The sequence below is a fragment of the Rhincodon typus genome, chromosome 13 (genome assembly GCF_021869965.1).
Source record: "Rhincodon typus isolate 14 chromosome 13, sRhiTyp1.1, whole genome shotgun sequence".
Taxonomy (NCBI): Eukaryota; Metazoa; Chordata; class Chondrichthyes; order Orectolobiformes; family Rhincodontidae; genus Rhincodon; species Rhincodon typus.
Genome location: NC_063344.1, coordinates 27450073 through 27469495, shown reverse-complemented (window position 1 = coordinate 27469495; position 19423 = coordinate 27450073). Strand labels below are relative to the sequence as shown.

The 19423-nt window shown below is 39.8% G+C and overlaps 1 protein-coding gene across 1 annotated transcript in view; it reads left to right on the top strand.

The window, feature by feature from the left end:
* LOC109930080 (calpain-10) overlaps positions 1-18580 on the top strand; it is a 38173-nt gene extending 19593 nt beyond the window's left edge. Inside the window, exons 4-11 of the mRNA XM_048604573.1 lie at positions 1063-1247; positions 4789-4955; positions 7060-7355; positions 7788-7990; positions 9483-9735; positions 12773-12966; positions 14138-14183; positions 18065-18580. Of these exons, the coding sequence (XP_048460530.1) occupies positions 1063-1247; positions 4789-4955; positions 7060-7355; positions 7788-7990; positions 9483-9735; positions 12773-12966; positions 14138-14183; positions 18065-18094 (1374 nt within the window). The 3' untranslated portion in view covers positions 18095-18580. The remainder of the gene's footprint in view (positions 1-1062; positions 1248-4788; positions 4956-7059; positions 7356-7787; positions 7991-9482; positions 9736-12772; positions 12967-14137; positions 14184-18064) is intronic.
* Positions 18581-19423: the final 843 nt, after the last annotated feature.

The following is a 19423-nucleotide window of genomic DNA, read 5'->3' as shown; positions in this document are numbered from 1 at the left end:
ATTTTCTAGGCCCGAAACGTCAGCCTTCCTGCTCCTCTGATGCTGCTTGGCCTGCTCTGTTCATCCAGCTCTACACCTTGTTATCTCAGATTCTCCAGCATCTGCAGTTCCTGCTATCTCTGAAACATTCTATTCTTCGTTCTGTTCTATTACCCTAATGCAATTTGTATGGTACAATCTGCCTGTACCGCTTGCAAAACAAAACTTTTCACTGTACCTGGGTACATGTGACAATAATAAATCAAATCAAATCATTCAGTATAGGAGTGGAGACATCATGTTGTGTACAGCCTGGTAAGACCACTTTTGGAGTACTGTGTACAGTCTGACTGCCCTGCTATAAGAAGGATATTATTAAATTGGAGGGGATTCAGAAAAGATTTAGCATGATTTTGCCGGGACTGGAGGGTTTGAGTTATGAGGAGAGGCTGAATAGGCTAGAACCTCTTTCACTGAAGCATAGGAGCTTGAGGGATTACCTTATATAGGTTTATAAACTTCACAATCCTATCAGGGGACAAAGGACGAATGACCATGGTTATGAATGACCAGAATCTGCAGAATCGCAGCTGTACCTAATATATTCAGAATGCTGCATGTGTTCGTTGTGCATAGATTTCCACTAAAGAATGATTGTGCTGTGCCCAGCCACACAGACTAAAACAGCAGTCAGACACGAGACTTTAAACTTTTCCACCATTCCGTTCTGAACAGAACAGACTACGTCGAGAAAGCACAGGCAGTACTCGCTGATACAGCCATATACCAACAGGTGGCATCAGACCCCACACTACAGCTAGAGAACGGGATAATCCAGACACTCAAGAAACTTAACTATGCAAGAGAGATCACCAATGCTGACTACATAGAATGAAACCAGATGGCTCAAACACCCCCCGCTTCTACGAACTCCCCAGGGTACACAAACCTAGAATCCCACTTAGACCAATAGTCTCCTTACCAGGCACACCTACACACCAAGCTAGCAATGGAATTACAACAGAGACCTAAACATCTCGATCCCCGCACTCAATCCATTTGGCCCAAGAATTTCTCTCACAGCTCAGGGACACAGAAATTGACGAGGACAAAGTCATGATCTCCTTTGATATTACAGCATTATTTACATCCATTGACATACCGTTAGCTGGAGAGACGCTAGCCACGCTACTAGAAGTACCAGGAGCACCGATCCTGAACATCAGAAAGGACAGCTTACTGAAACTACTAGATTTATGCCTAACAATGTACTTCACATTCAATGGTCTAATACACAAACAGATCAATGGCAGACCGATGGGATCATCCATCTCAGGTCTCATCGCAGAAGCAGGGATGCAGAGACTGTAACACACAGTCCTTCCTATAATCCAACCAAAACCATGGATAAGATATGTGGACAACGCATTTGTAATAATCAAATGCTCAAAAGTAGAAGAAACCCACCAACTTGTTAACAGCATCTTTGCAAGCATAAAATTCACAAGAGAAGAAGAAAACAACAAACAGCTCCTGTTCTTCGATGTAATGGTAAAGAGACTGACGGTGAATTCTAGGCCTGAGCGTACAGGAAGACCACACACACGGACCAAATCCTGAACTTCAATAGCAACCAGCCCACCGTACACAAACAGAGCTGCATTAAGACACTATTTAAACGAGCCACATCACTCTGCAACATCCTAGAACTCCGGAGAATGGGAGAGGAACACCTGCACAAAATATTTACCGACAATGAATACCCAAGAAGTTTCATCCGCTGATGCCTACAAAACAAATGACTGTCAGAGGTGTTGCACTCACCACACAGTGTGTTTAGCCCGTATATCCTACAAAGGACTGTGAGTCGACTCTTAATAGTAATATGAAATGATCCTTATTGGTTATAACACAATTAATACTATAATAACGATTATGCTACAATCTAACAATTAACACTATAAATCTGATAATTAATACTGTAAATCTAAGTCAGTATCTTGTACTTTAACTTAACTTGGAATGATCAAACATTACCACACTAGACCTTGACCTTGATCCACATGGTGATGGTCGTCTGGTCAACCTCTCCCAGTGGTCCTAGGGCGCCTCTTTTTTCAGTGGTTGGTCTCGGGTTACTGCTCCCAAGGGTACTGTTGTGACAATTCTTATCCTTGGAAGCTTCCGCACCCCTTTGGGAGAATTTTCGATTTCCATCAATGGATCGATCAGAAGTCAATCACCTTGATTGATCAGACCCAATCAGGCAGTGCCGTGCGGATGGTGGGGTGGTATTTGGTCCTCCATTTCTGAAAGTGTTAAGGGCACGTAAGTCAGGTAGGCTTCCCAGGTAAGGGTGTGAGGTGTCCCTTTGTTCCGGAAACAGCTCGATGTTTCCTGTTGTCCTGGTAAATAGGCTTAGTCACTTGTGTCAGAGATAGTAAGAACTGCTGATGCTAGAGTCAGAGATAACACAGTGTGGAGCTGGAGGAACACAGCAGAGCAGGAAAGTTGACATTTTGGGTCGGCATTCTTTTTTAGAAATTCTGAAGAAGGCTCCTGACCCGAAACATCAACTTTCCTGTTCCTCTGATGCTGCCTGGCCTGCTGTGTTACTCCAGCTTCACACTGTGTTATCTTAGTCAGTTGTGTATTGTGCTGTCAGCAGCTGTAGCCTGCCTGTCTGGATCTGCAGCTTGTTTATTTCAGTATCTTTGCACAGATACTTTGGCCGATGCTTGGCTTGATTTCCCAGCATGCTTGGTATATTATCTGATTTTGCTATTTTGAGTGACCTATCCAGCTACAGAGGACACGGTACAACAGAAGACACTAGTAACTCTACCCTACATCAAAAATATATCGGAAATGACAACCAGACTCCTTAGACCACATAGGATGATGATTGCACACAAACCTACATCAACACTGCATCAAATGCTATCAAAGATTAAAGACCCCATACCAACAGTAAACAGGACTAACATGATATGCAGAATCCCATGCAGGTGAGTGCAATAGAGATTACATTGGACAAACGGGAGGAAACTGATGACCAGGATACACGAACACTAGCTGACAGTAAAAAGATATGACCAATATTCACTTGTCTCGATACACGCAGACAGTGAAGGCCATCAGTTTGACTGGGGCAAAGTGACTATACTGGGATAAGCGAACAACAGACGTGCAACGGAATTTCTGGAGGCCTGGTTCTCAACACAGGACTCCATTAACAAACGCATAGAAATAGACCCCATTTACAGACCGCTGCTATAAAACAGAACCGAAAGTGACAAGACCCACCACACCAGAGGATCATATAAATTTGGAACGGAGCAGAACACCAACGCTTCAATTAGAGGTCACACTGATGATGTTGCCTACAATGGTAATGAAACGTCTGCACATCATAGAACAACAAATGAACAATCATGTCCACAACCCAAGCTGCACATTTTCGCTGCGACCTTAAGAGGTTTATAAAATCATGAGGGGCATAGATAAGGTGAATAGCAAAGTTCTTTTCCGAGGTGTGGTGGAGTTCAAAACTAGGGGACATATTTTTAAGGTAAGAAGAGAAAGATTTAAAAGGAACTTGAGGGGCAACTTTTTCACACAGAGTAGTTCATGTGTGGAATGAACTGCCAGACGAAGTGGATGCAGGTACAGTTACAACATTTAAAAGACATTTGGACAGGTACATGAAAAGGAAAGGTTTAGAGGGATATGAGTCAAATGCAGGCAAGTGGGACTAGCTTAGTTTGGGAAACCTGATTCGGCATGGACGAGGTAGACTGAAGAGTTTGTTTCTGTACTATATGACTGTGTGACTCATTGTCCCCATTATCAGCTTTTCTCCTTCCCTGCCTAATTGTCTTTCTCTCTTTCTCTCTCAAGACGCTGTCTCCATCTATCCACTCAATCCTCTTTCTTTCCCCAACCCCCTCAGTGTCATCAGTATAAATACCACCTTTTCCTCGCTACTACCAGATCTGAAGGAGGGTCACTCAACTTGAAGCAGTAACTCCACGGATGCTGCCTCACCTGCTGAGTTTCTCCAGCAATTTCTGTTTCTGATTCAGATTTCTAGCATCTGTAGTTCTTTGTTTTATTATAGATGGGGAGTTACTGTTCCCACTTGTAAAAGGATTTGGGCACAGATATGAACTGATTTGCAAAATGTGAGATTAAGAAGTTATTTCTTCTGCATCATAATACTTCTGTGATTCTGTGATATGATCACCCATCTTCCTCACCTGGGTAGTATGCATGCAAAGTTCCTTCCTCTTCCCCACTAAGCACAGTCTTGCTAACATGAGCTATCCCCTCCTTACTGAACAGACCCACAAACAGGAAGGGACTATCCTTTCTACCACCCATCCATACTTAGCCCATCACACTTGAATTCAGAAAACAAACTGCTACCAACCTTTATTGAGTAACATGTTATCCTGCACCCATCAAACAGAGTACATCACTCAGACCGACCAACTGTCACCTAACTTAGCAGCAGATTCAATATGCAACTGCTAACAACTCCCTCTTCCAACTTGTCCTCCTAGCCTCACCTTTTATTCTTCTTTCCACTCTCCTCTTGTCTTTTAAACTCATCATGTGTAACTCCCACCCTGAGCTTTCCTCTCCTGATGTCCCCCATGGATTCCAAATTATTCCATGTTCCCCATTGCCCCTACTCCATGATTTTGTTTGACCTGAAGTCCACAGTTGCCCTCGCCGTCACATGAACACGATCAGTTATTAATAATGAGTTGACTCCTAAGTTTTGAACAGCGATTTATTTTACAGAGGCGATAGTTGGAAAACATTGGATCCTGCCATTGCTACAGCCCTGCAGTCTGCAGCAGAGGATGGGGAATTCTGGGTGGAGGAGCATGAATTTTTTCGGGATTTTGATGAGGTAACAGTGGGATATCCGATAAATATGGAGGGACACATCCTCAGTCTTTTAACAGGTAAGTTTAGATACTTATGATACTTTGTGATTTATATTAACCTTGGATCAATGATCATAACTCACATGGTACGGAATAATGACATGCATAGTATTCCTGCAGCACTTCAAGTGCTGCAACATCCATTTAAAGGATGAAACCACTTTAAAATGAAGCTTTAAGTGGAACCAGAAGGAATTTCTGTAGTGAGTTGGACCAAAAGGCTGTAGTGGATAAAAGCAATGAAGATTGCAGAATACTAAAGCAAAAAATTCTGGAATCCTGAACTCTGAAATAAAACAGAATTCTGCAAGTACCTGTACTCAGCAGGTCTGGCAGCATCTCTGCAGAGAGAAGAATGAATTACATTTTCAGGTCTGACATTTCATTAGAACAGGAAAACGTTAGAAATTTAACATGTTTTGAGCAAGTGAAGGAGAGGGAACAGAGCCCATTATCTCAATTTTAGAATGAAATACCAGCAAACTTGACATTATTCTACCAAGCAGTGGCGGCAAAATTAAGCACTAGAAAATGTATAATCTTAAGTGATAGTTTGAATTATACCAGGAAGATCTTTAAATGCATTTAGATAGCCTGCTCACATTTTGTATCCAGGGAGGACTGACCGAAAGCTACACTGAGGGGAATGCTTGGAAAATTCGTGGGCATCAACCTGAGATTTTCAATGGAATATCAATGTAAAGTAAAAAAATACAGATGATCAAACAGAAATTATGTTAAGACCTTGGAAAGGGTGCAGAGGATCCCATACAATTACTGCAGTGATACCCTAGCTGAAGTACTTCAGTTGCATGGACTGATGGGTAAAGCTGTGGTTATTCTGCTCACAGGATGCTAAATGGAGATTTAATGGAGTTGTCTGAAATCATAAATTTGCTGCTGATATTCAAAGCAGCATAGACTAAGAAAAACAAATTACCACTAGCAGGAGTATAGGTAACCAAAAAAGCCATTTAGAGATGAGAATTTTTTTTCCCGGTTATAAATTATGATGATCCAGAAATCATTACCTGAAAAGGTGATGGAAGAGAATTCAATAATAACTTTCAAAGGGAATTGGATAGATACTTGAAAAGGATGCATTTGTAGAACAGTAGGCATAGAGCTAGGAAGTGATCTAATTATGTGGCTGTTTCAAAGACCTAGCACAAAGTCAATGAGCTGAATAGCCAACTTATCTGCTTTAATGTAGCACAGGGTAAAGCATGCTGAACTAATGAAGCACTAACTCTTTACTCAACTGACACCAATTAGATAAATAAACAAAAAGTTATCTTAAGGAGTCAGATTCCTCACAGTGGTAGACCTTTGCTTGCCAGATTGAAAAACAGTAGCGAGAGCAACTCATAAGTCAAAACAATGGGGAGCCATCTGTTATCATGTGTCAATGATGTCCCCCCAGTCACAGAACAGTAACTTGCATCTTTAACTGTCACTATTGCCAGCTTTTGGAGCTGCAACAGATTCGGCCAGTAGCCACTACAGATCCTTGCATCCTGGCTATTTAATTTAATTCATTTAATCCAGAAATGCCATGTAGACATTGAGGAGAGAGTGAGATTCTGTGATTGTTGATTGACATTCCCATGTCTAGCGACAACACCAAAACATATTATCTCGTCATTCTTCCATTTGCTGCTTGATTTTTTTGTGCTTGCCTGCATAAGTGACTGCATTTCAGAAGTAACCTATTAGTTGCAAAATGCTTTGCAAGTTGTTAAGCATTTGATGTTTGTGTCAAAATACAATGTAAACCAAATTTTACATAAAATGCAAGTTCTCTGTTTACCTCTGTTGTTTTCTGATTAAGTATTTTTTCTCTAGAAGACTGTGTGTTAATGTTCTGAAATGTTAAATCAGCCCTAAATAGTTAATCAGGCATTATCTGTATATATACTACCATCAGTTTGTAAATGTTCATTGTACTCAGCAAGTGAGATAACCAATAGTGATGCCTGGTGAGTAGTGGCTGCTAATGGACAAACAATGTATTGTGTCATGATGAACCTAACTGGTAAAATTATGAAAGGGCTCTCTTTATTTGTTATGTAATATGTAGGTAACAATGTCTGTATTTAGAATTTTTGCATTTATTTTTTAGGTAAAAGTTTGCGTCATACACTACAACTTTCAGGACAGTGGGTGTTAGGTCTATCTGCTGGTGGTTGCCGTAACAACAGTAGTTTCTGTACCAACCCCAAATTCTGGTTGAGAATTTTGGATCCAGGTGAAGTAGTTATCACAATATTACAAAAAAAACATGATTCCAGCAACAGAAATGACAAGGCTTGTTGGTCAGAGAAGGCTACTATGCATTGTCAGAATATTGAAGAAGACCCCACCACTGATGTCCTCCAACAGAAACGTCATCGAGCAATAGGGCTACATGTATGGAAGGTACTGTTGGCTCAAATCAAATGACTTAGGCAGGAATTAAATATTTAATCTGTGTTTGATGTATGATAACATCTAGACTGTTGATTTGTTTCTATATATTGTTTTTATTTGTTGTCTTGTAATTGCAGTGACAAGCATCTCTGTATCTGAGAATGTATCTGAGACCCTAAACTTGTGATCTTGTAAATTGGAAATCTTCACGTGGAATTTAGTTTTATGAATAGAAACATAAAGCAGAAGCATCTTTCATTACTTCCTGAAACCAGAAAGTAGTAAAATCCAGTCCAATTAGGAGATGACTCTAAGATTTGCAATATGATGATCTCTTTGGCCTTGATTATTCCCTTTTCTTTTAAAGAAAGAGAATGGATAATTCAGTTTAGATTTTGCCTTTCAAACAACCAACCTTCCCTTTACTGTATGAAATTTTAGGTAGAGAAGAAACGATTTAATTTGCAGAAAACTGTTGCCAAAACACCAACCATTTCAACAGAATGCCATACGTATGACAGGGAAGTGAAACTGCATTGTGATCTTACACCTGGCTACTATCTTGTCATCCCAAGTACATTCATGAAAGACGAAGATGGACATTTTCTACTACGTGCTTTTTCAACATCTAAAATATCATTGAGGTAAGAACTGTTGTATTTGTTTTCAGGTGCCCACCACCGCCTGCTTGTGATGGGAATAGTTTGCTGCTACCTAATGAGTCTTTATGAGAAGAGGCTCTTAAATAAGATGTCATTTATTGCATGATAGCAATCTGGTACAAGTTATGTTAGCGAGGTCTACTTTATCACTGTCTATCCGACAAGGTCCTAAGCTGTTCTGCCTTATCCACACACAAGTTTGCATGAAATCATCAGATTGGGTGGACCATGATGCAGTCTCCAATATGAGTCCTTAAAGAATTGTTACCTTTGGCAACAGCTTCACTGCCAGCACCTACCAAGCTTTTTTTTTTCCCATGGTTAGCATTTATGTATTCATGTATATAATTATGTTTACCAGTACCCCATTTACTAAAGTTTCTGACTCCGCATATTCAGGCAGTCTGGAGGTTTCACAATTCTTCCAAATTGTATTCTCTTGGGACTCAGAAGATTGGTTGGTCTATGGTTTGAGGACTGTTGACTTTGATTCTGTTATTGGCCCTGCATGATCTGTAATATCTCCATTCAGTGGAGGACCTTTCATTTCTCGGATGTCATTTACTGTGGTTGCTGTTCCTGCTAAACTAGTCAGACAGTCTATTATCTTCCCTGGGTAGACCCTTAATCTCCTGAATTTCATTCACTGTGGATGTGTTCCCTGCTGAATCAGTTGCCCCTTGACACCCTCGGGGTCCTTTAATCTCATGAGTTCCATACATGGAAGCAAATATTCTGTTGAAGCAATTTTTTTTTTAAGTATCCTGGATTTCTGAAACACGCAATTTCTTCTTGACCATGTCCTGAATCTGTGGATGTTGGTCATTCCACCTCAATGTTGGTTCCTCTTGAATCGTATATAGCTCGCATTTAATCTGTTTGGTGTAACCAAGTCTTTATTCTCGATCTGTTAATGAATCTGTGTAGAAATAGATAAACTCTTCAACTTTTATATTAGGTTAAATGTTCACCATTAGTGGTTGCCTTACTGGTGAACCATATTTCACACATCAAAATCCATATGTTGAATTAGGTGGCAAAAGACTTCAGAGATTTACAAACGTTTTATTGTAGATCTATCACATTTACAACCATCAGTTTATCCCTTTCCCTTTCTGACCTTTTCCTGCCCAGAAGTCAACAACTACTTGAGAAGAACTGAGCACTTAAATAAAAAGCTGAATGAACATCAACTGTTCTCCCTCAACCTTGGAGCTCATCTGTTTGAAATTTAAACAGACCTACATTTCTATCTCTAAGAAACCAGACATAACAGTTCGGCTGGAGCACAGAATGGTTAAATGATTCTATGAGTGACTATTTAAATTTTTTTTTTACAAAATACAAAAATTAATATTGGATTTGTAATTACTCCAAAATCACTTTCCTCCTTTAATGTTTTGCACCAACTGTAATGAAACACTCTTCATGATGGTTTCTCGAAATATTTTATTAAATATTCCTATGCCCTCAGTGTAGTGAAAGCAGCTCATCCACTTACGCAGTTGGAGGAAAATTCTGAAGGGGAATGGGAGATAATGCAGTTTACAGATTCGTGGATCAATGGAAAGAATGCAGGTGGAAGCAGGAACTTCCCAACATACAGCACTAATCCACATTTGCCATTCTCAATCCTCTCTGAAACTGGTATTGGAAATGTTCGAATCACTCTGTGCCAGGAAAGTGTAGATGGACAGTTCCTTCCAATAGGATTCCATGTTTATCAGGTAATCTCATGCATTGAATGATGCTGAAAATCTCTGAATAAAAGTCTTGATCCTGAATTAGAAGCACTTTTGATTGACCTGGATTGAAAATGTTGAATTTAAAGTGTACCAAATCATTCAACTGGAAGTGCTAACTGATGATTTTTCTAACAACATGGGCAATTATTTTCAGTCATAAACTAAAACCAAGTAACAGGTACGACTAGAATTTACAAAGGAAGCAAAAAGGTAAAACTAACGGCTCTGTATCAGAATGCACACGGTATTCAAAGCAAAACAAATGAACTGAAACTGCAAAAACAAATTAATAAGCTTTCGTGATTTATGCATGAGGACATCCAGATCATTTTGCATCTGCAATCTGCATTTTGCTCTGCAGTCTATACTATTTAGATATGTTTCTTTCTTATTCTTCCCGTCAAAATGGACATATCCATACTTTCACATGTTGTTCTCCATTTGTCTCATCTTTGCCAACTTGGCTAATGAATATATTTTTGTAACTTCCTTGTGTCCTTTTCACAACTGTATCTTTGTGTCATCAGCAAATTTGGCAACTAAACTTCTGTCTGGGTGTCCTCATGCGTAAATCACAAAAGGTTAGTCTACAGGAAAGTAATTTGGAAATGTAATAGAATGTTATTTATTATGAGGAGAATTGAATGCAAAAGTAAGGAGATTGTGCTTCAGTTTTATAGGGTATTGATGAAACCACATCTGGATCAGTGCAGTATTGGTTACCTTATTTAAGGAAGGATGTAAATGCATTGGAGACAACCATAGAAGGTTTACTAGACTAATACTTGGAATCAGCAGCTTGTCTTCTGATGAAAGGTTGAACAGGCTAGGCTTGAATTGTAAGTTCAGAAGACTAAGAGGCGACCTGATTGAAACATACAAAATCCTGAAGGATGTTTTCTTTTGTGAGAGAATCAAGAACTAGGGGTCACTGTTTAAAAATCAGGGCTTGCCCTTTTAAAATAAAGATAAAGCTTTTATTTTGAGGACTGAGAATCTTTGGAACTCTCGCTGTAAAAAAAATCCTAGATAAGCAAAGGGTTGAAAGATTATTGGGGATAGAGATTTGAGGTTACAATCAGGTCCGCCGAGATCTTATTGAATGGAGGGGCTGAATGGCCTACATTTGTTCCTGATCCATATGTTCATATGAATATTATGTCCTTAATCTCTTTCGCCAAAACTGCTCAGTGGTTCAAGATCACTGTGGAATGTAGAATGTAGTGTAAATGTCTAAGTTTGTTCTTCTCTAACCAAGCCCTTGTAGAAGGGTCTGTAAATCCTGGGCAAACAAAAGAGCTTTTCTCCATTTGATGTATGTTTCTGAAGCAATTTGTTGAACAATTAAGTCTATTATTATGCAACAAAGTGTGAACGTCAAAGATATTCTCGAGTTCCAGGTTGGAGTTTGAACACACAACTTTCTAACTCAAAAGCAGAATCATAGAATCTCTACAGTGCAGATAGAGGCCATTCAGTCCATCACGTCTGCACCAGCCTTCAGAAAATCAACCCACCCAGACCTGTAACCCTGCTTTTCCCATGGCTAACCTACCTAGCCTACACATTCCTGGACACTACAGGGCAACTTAGTATGGCCAATCCACCTAAGCTGCACATCTTTGGACTGTGGGAGGAAACCAGACAACCTGATGGAAACCCCCGTAGACAGAGAGAAAACATGCAAACACCACACAGACAGCCATCCAAGGCTGGAATCGAACTCTGGTCCCTGGTGCTGAGGCAACAGTGCTCACCACTGAGCCACTGTGCCACCTGATATGCTGGGCCATGGGTTTGCAGATTGTACTGGAGTATAATTCTGCTGCTGTTGATGACCCACAACACCTCATGGATGCCTAGTACTGAGTTGGTAGATCTGTTCAAAGTCTGTCCCATTTAGCGCAGTGATAGAGCCACACAACATGAGGGAAGGTATTCTCAGCATGAAGGCGGAACTTTTGTCTCCACAAGGACTGTGCAGTGGTCACTCATGCCGATACTGTCATGGGCAGAGGTGAAGTGAGAGTGACAGCCCTTGACATCATGGCTACATTCAAACAGGTATGGCATCAAGGAGCCCTAGCGAAACTGGAATCAATGGCTGTCGGGGGGCAAAATCTCCACTGGTTGGAGTCGTACTTAGCAACATAGGAAGATGGGTGTGGTTGTTGGAGGTCAGTCATCTCAGTTCTAGAACATCTATGCAGGAGTTCTTCAGGATAGTGTCATAGGTCCAGCCATCCTCAGCTGTTTCATCAGTGACTTTCCCTCCAACAATACTCGAGAAGCTTGACATCATCCAGGACAAAGCAGTGTGCTTCATTGGCACCACTTCCACAAGTATCCACTCCCTCGACCACTGACAGTCAGTAGCAGCGGTGTGTATTATCTACAAGATGCATTGCAGAAATTCACCAAAGATCTTAGACAGCAGCTTCAAAACTCACAATTGCTTTCATATAGAAGGACAAGGGCAGCAGAAACATGGGAACACCACCATGTGCAATTTCCTCTCTAAGCCACTCACCATCCTGACCTGGAAACATATCAGCGTTCCTTCACAGTTGCTGGTTCAAAATCCTGGAACTCCCTCACTAAGGGGAGGGAGTAGTGGGCCAACCAATAGCGAGTGAACTGCAGTGGTACAAGAAGGTGGCTCAACTCCATCTTCTCAAAGACATTTAGGTGTGTGCAATAAATGCCGGCCAGCCAGCGACATCCACATCCCATGAGTAAATAAAAAAAGTTATATTTTTGTTTTGTTTGCACTTGCATGCATCGACAGCAGGCCCAGTAATCTATAATAATAAATCTATAATCTAATAGCAACTTGCAGCATTATCATTCACTTAGATCCAATGGAATTGTGTACCACTGATACCCATTACGGTGATGGTAACTTGATAGCCAGGGAGGAATTAATCTCTGCTGTTCCTGTTCTAAGAAGCTGTACCTTTCTGAATTCCTGAAATTAACTATTCATGGACGTAATGGATGTTTCACTTGTTTCACACAGGTACATGATAAAAATTTGAATCAAGCATCCCCCCAACATCTAGAGCCTGTGGTGGCTTGTGTGCCTCATCGCTACACACAAGAAATGACTCAACTTTGCACCCTCCCAACAGGAAATTATGAGATTGTTCCTTCTACATATCTGCCCAACAGTGAGGCGCAATTTACAGTCACTGTCGAAACCAAAATAGACAGGTGGGGAAAAGCTACTTATTAATTTTACTGGATTTGACTTGCAATATCATTAACAAGTTTTTTTTGTTCCTGTCAAGCACAGAATGTGAGATGACAAAGTGTACCTAAGTGCCTTAGGCACATACAAATTGTACATTACAATACACATTAAAAAAAATAAATTGTTACAAAAATACCATTAAAATTTAACAACACTCGATAAATTTAAGATTGACAATTGCATTTCTTTGTATTTTCAAATTTTCTTTAATTATTGACACAACTAGTTAATTATAATCAGTGCTGTTTAATGTCAGTGGGTTAACAAGATTCAAACATTGAACTTGGGGTTCTACTAGACATCAGAGATAGTGCCATCTATTTGAGGATATTTAATATTTCATTAAAATAAGGGCAAAGAAGCTGGAGTAGTTCAGTACAGAAGTGAGAAATGATCTTGGTTTGCAAGATTGAGATATAGAATCATTTTGGGTGGAGATAAGAAACGGCAAGGGAAAGAAGTCACTAGGACACCCCCCCCCCCCCCCCCCCCAAAAAAAAAAACCACCATTAGTTACGATAGTACAACAAATAATGGGGGCTTGTAAGAAAGGTACTGCAATAATAGTGCGTAATTATAATCACTATGTAGATTGGACAAATCAAATTGGCAAAGGTAGCCTTCAAGATGAATTTAGAGAGCATATTTGGGAGCGTTTCTTAGAAGAATAAGCTGGAATGAACCAGGGAGCAGGCTACTTTAGATATTGTGATAATGAAATAGAATTTAATAATGATGTCACAGTTCAGGATCTTCCAGGCAGGAGTATTCATAACATGATAGAATGTCACATCAGTTTCAGAGTGGGGAACATGGGTCTGAAACTAGTTTCTTAAACTTGAAGGGAATTACAAAGGTATAATGGCAGAGTTTGCAGCAGGGGACTGGAAAAGTTTATTACGAGATAATCTTACTTCTTGCAGAAGACATTAAGGCAATAATTCCTAACACTCAACAAACATATATTTCATTGACTAAGAAAGACTGAGGAGGATTCACCCAGGTTTGTTGGATGGGTTAATTTAAAATCAGTGCAAATGTTATTGAATCTATTTGAATTATAATCAGTATAATAGAGAACATTAAAGAACAAATGATTCCACATTAAATAATGTTTATTGTTTTATTTAGGAAGCCATTCCAGTCTCAGGAGAACTTAGGACAAACAATCAATGAGGTAATGATAAACCTTTTATTTAGCCTATATATATATATATAGAAGGCGTAAAAGTGTGAAGGTTGCCTTAATTACATTATAGTCTTGACTAGGCCAATATTTGGCATAACTTTTCTATGGCAGTTTTGCTACAGATTGATAAATTTTCTCTTTGGCAATCTAGGGAGTAAAAGTGTGCTCCAACAAAGCACTCATTAAGGCTTAGTGATAGTAAAGGAAAATTATTAGAACACAGATCAGTGGTTGTTTATTTAAACTTGGTAACAAAAAGCATGTACTTCAACATGTGTTGGTCCAAAGTGTTCCTGTGCAATGAAGTCACATGTTAATTAACAAGTATTCAGTAGCAGGAACCCATGTTAGCATTAACGGCTACAGAGAAATAACTGAAGCCACCTTCCATAGTTGCTGCAAATATTGCAGATCCCCCATTAAAGGCTAGGTTTGTGCGCTTTATTTACAGTTCCACAGTCAGGTCTTAGTACTTTGATAAACTGTTGATCATAATTCTGTTAGGTTTTAAATTATTAACTTTATTTTTCCTCCTCAGCGTGAGTTACCTCAAAGTAAATCCACAAATATTGTTCAAAATGTACTTTTTAAACTGAAAATAAAGGCAGAATTCACTTTCATCATGTAAAATTCAAGAAAAGATGGTTAGAAAAACAAAATCTCCACACCTGTCTTTTGAAATAGATAGTTGGAATGAAAACCAAGTGCTAGCTTTGATTTTGGTGCCATTTTTCCCAAGTTCCATGTGTTTGCCTATGCTGCTAATAACACACTTCCACCAGAAGGGCTCACTGTAGTTCAAAATTTGGATTAGTCAAAATCTTCACAACACTGTTTGTATTTTGTTCAAATGGAATATGTTGCATTTGTAATCTGGGCTACTTGCTTTAGTTGCATTTTTCTCATGAGATTAGGCTTGAAGTTACGATCTGAGTTGCATTCACACTGATGGTTTAGAATTGTTCTCAATTAGTTTCTGTTTCACAACCAGCATACAGTAACTTGCATTTATATTGCACCTATGTAAGAGTAAAACATCCCAGACATTTCACGGAAGCAATTATCAATCAGAATTTGACACCAAGCCTCATGAGGAGATATTGGCACTGGTGAACAATGGTTTGATTAAGAGAATGATTTTGAGAAGTGTGGTCCATGACAACATAAAAGTCAACAGGTCACTGGACATGGATAGGGGCAATTTTGGATAACCTAGAATTAAGAGGAGAAAAAATGGGAGGCTTTTGAGCAGTTGAATCAGGAAACATTGATGAAGTTTTCAGTAGCAGATGAGCTGAAAGTGGTAGTATTGGGTGATATTAAAGAAGTGAAGTAAGATACTGATGATGAGTGTATAGGACCAGAAACTGAGCTTAGCATCTTACAAGATACCATGGTTGCAGATAGTCTGATGTAGCCACAGATGGTTGCCAGGGACAGGAATGGAATCGGTAGTTACAGAACAGAATTAGTGGCGGGAATCGAAGATAATGAATTTGGTCTCCCCAGCATTTAATTGGAGGAATTTTTTTTATTCATTCACGAGATGAGGGCGTCACTGACCTAGCAGCATTCATTGCCCATTCCTAATTGCCCAGAGGGCACTTAAGAGTCAACCACATTGCTGTAGATCTGGAGTCACATGTAGGCCAGACCAGGTGAGGATGGCAGTTTCTTTCCCTAAAGGACATTAGTGAAGCAGATGGGTTTTTTCAACAATCAACAATGGATTCACGGTCATCATTAGATTCTTAATTCCAGATATTTATTGAATTCAAATTCCACCATCTGCCGTGGTGGGATTCGAATCCAGACCTCCAGAACATTATCTGGGTCTCTGGATTAACACTCCAGCGATAATACCACTAGGCCATCGCCTCCCCCATGTTTCAATTGATGTAACAAATCAGAGGCAGTGAAAGGGGTTCAGGCATTGATTTGAACTCTGATATGTTTTTGATTGGTGATAAACAGGAGGGTACCAAGGATAGATTCTTGGAGTATTCCATAGGTAATGGTGCAGAGTCTGCTTCATGTGATTCTTTGGCCACGTCAATAGATAGAAATAGAACCAAGGGAGTGTAGTTCCACCCTTCTGGTTAGTGGAAGGATGGTATTGGCGTAGGATGGTGTGGTCAACAATGTCAAAAATTTCAGAGGTTGAGATGGACAAAGAGCGATAATTTACCAATCTCCTGAATTGGAGGAAGGTGTCAAAACGTTCAAGGACCAGAGAGAAAAGGCCTGAGATGGTACAGGAATGAAAGAGATTTGGGGTTTGTTTTGTTTTTGAAGAATAAATTGAGGATGAAGAAGCAGACAGTACCTGAGGAGAGGGAACAGTTAATAAAATATTAAACTTGCAGCATAAATACAGAGTGAGCTTCTCTGGAAGTGCTGTTCTTCTTGGACAGTTGATTGAGATTAAGGAACATCTGTGTCCACTCTGTTTCAATGGGTGCTGGGACAGCAGATAAGTCGAATGCGTAACTTGTGATTCCTCCAGACATTGTGCTTGAGGGGTCGGGCATTGTTTGTGTATCTTCACAAATGCATAAGAGGCCCAGCCCCCATGAGGTTGGCTGCACAGGGCCCCTGACTTGTGACCCATTCAGCAAGGACCACTCTCACTGTGGCAGTTATAAGTCTGCCATGTGACAGATGGGTTTGTCACAAAACATTTAACTGTGTTTTAAATGCAGTACCGGACTCCATTTGTGCGCTCACGTGAGTTTGAGATTGGAGTAGAAAAGAACTTATAAATTAATTGCTCCAAAATCAAAAATATAATACTATCTGCTCATCCTTCACAATAATTTGTCACATTGAAGAATTCTCACTAACAAGAGCACTGATTTATTTAAAAAATTCATTAATGGGATATGCGTATCACTAGCAAAGCCAGAATTTGTTGTCCGTTCCCAGTTGCTCTTCACTGTTTAATTATTTCACAGTGTGAAATAAAAAAAAATCAGGGAATAAACATGTAATTAAGTCTGAAGTTGAAATATCACAAGTAAGCTTTAAAAAAATTAATAATCTTCTCAGAGTTTGTCCAATTGTAATTATGACTTGGTACACCATTAGAGATTCAGATACACCCCGTTCAACAAGATGTAACATTTTTAATGGCTTTAACATAAGAATAGTGTGTTAGAAGTTTAAATTCACATTAAATTATTTATTTAACGCTGATTGCATTTGTAAAGATTGCAGTGGTGAACTCTGTGATGGTGTGGGCTATCACTGACTGCAGCTTCCAAATTTATATGTTTAACTGTACATGTGTGAATGTCAGAAGTTGCTGTCAGTATTACACAGATTACTTCCTGATGAAAATTTGCTATAAATCTAACTGGCAGAAGAGATATGATCAAAGTAAAGCTGTTAATCTGTCAAAACCACAACTATATTTCATTTTGGGTGGCAGAGGTGTAGGTAGGGCAGAAATATATTGTACTTAGGAACTGAGTTCAACAGGAATATTTATTTCCCCAGGTAAAATGTTTGGTATCAAGGGAAGGAATTAAACCTTGAGGAAAGTGAGGAGCTTAGGGCACTTTTCTAAAGATATTTGTTTTTGTTAGCATTATTAATATACATTTTATAACGTGACATATTTTTGCACATTTCTTTATCACTTAGATACTAACATAAATTCAGGTTTGAAATGAAGTGGCACTGTATTTTATAGTTGGATTACTTTTACTTTTGCAGATGTCCAAAGAATTAAAATTCATCATTTGTTACTGCTGCATACCTGTTCAGTATCTGAAGTTAATATTTTCTAATACTATAGCAACTTGTGATATTACTGAAGATGATTACAAATTACAAGTAGCAATAACTTTCTCTCTCATTTCATTAAGGTCTCTTATACCTCAGTAATGCAAAGGTAAGAAACCAACACCAAATTCTTCAAATGTCTGCCTGAAAACAGTAAGAAAGTATAATCAGAAGAGAGTCAAGCTGTAGGCATTCACTCTACCATTTGCACTTCACAAAGCCTGACCCTCGTGGCACTAATAAAATGTGACAGGGCTCGTCATTGTAAATAAGCAATTCTGCTTTAAGCAGACTGGCGATGTGCTTGATGTACAGGAGCAAGAACAAAAGCTGCCTTAGAACTGGACGCTACTTCAAAGAGTCAGCATTGCTGCACACAGTAATGGACAAAGAGCCGATCGATCTCCTGCTGCTTTGATGTTATTGAAGGCAAATGAGACTGACATTTAAATTCAGTTTGTACTTTCAGCACACACCATATTACACAGTTCACTGAATTGTAAAGGTCTGATTCTGTCCTGCTTATTTTGTAACCTCCTGTGGGCTGCATTTTTCCATAATTTTAAAATAAAACTGGAACTTGGGTTACTATTCACTGATGCCATTGTTTTTCTCCTAATTTATTTGATGTAAGACTAATAATGCAGAACATTAACCGAATGCAGAACTTTTCAATGCATAAACTGCTGCATATTAGTTTTTTTTCTCCATGACGAAATCCTGACTTGTATTTGGTGACAGTGGCATAGACTAGTAATCCAGAGTCCAGTTTAATGTTCTTGTAACAGCGGGCGGCGCGGCGGGAGCCCGACATGTGGTGGGGAGACGGGAGGTAGACAGAAAAGGTGAGGACCGGGGTAGGGTAGGAGGGGTTCTGGAGATGGTGAGGTTCAACCGGACTTGGAAGGAGATCAAATGGGTAGTGTGGACTGGATTAGGGACGACGGTAAAGGGAGCAAGGTAGGGAGAAACTGGGGAGGGTCTCAGTATGGGATGAGGCGGTTAGGGGACACTGGAAAGTGAATCTGGGGGAATGGGAGCGTTGATGAAGAAGTCTGGGAGATTAGGGGCTGAAGATGCAGGATGGGTTTGGGGACCTTTGAAGAACCGCTTCTTAATTTACCTCCTAGCTCCCTGTATCTTGCATTCTGTTCGCAGGAGCCCATCCCTCTTTACTCGTCATTGTACTGACCACAACCTTTTCCCCCCTGGAATGTCCTGCAATTGCTCAAGCACTTCCTTGATTCCTGGTGCTGCCAACATGCCACTGTATTCCCCTGAGAAACCATTTTCTCTAGCAGTATCAAAAACTGAAAACCTGTTAGAGAATGATGCCACTAATAGACTTCTCCATTGCCTGCCTGGTGCTTCCACTCTGTCTGGTAGTCACTGATTTCCTTTCTGCGCGTGCACAGTTTGCCTGCGCAGTGACAACCTCACTG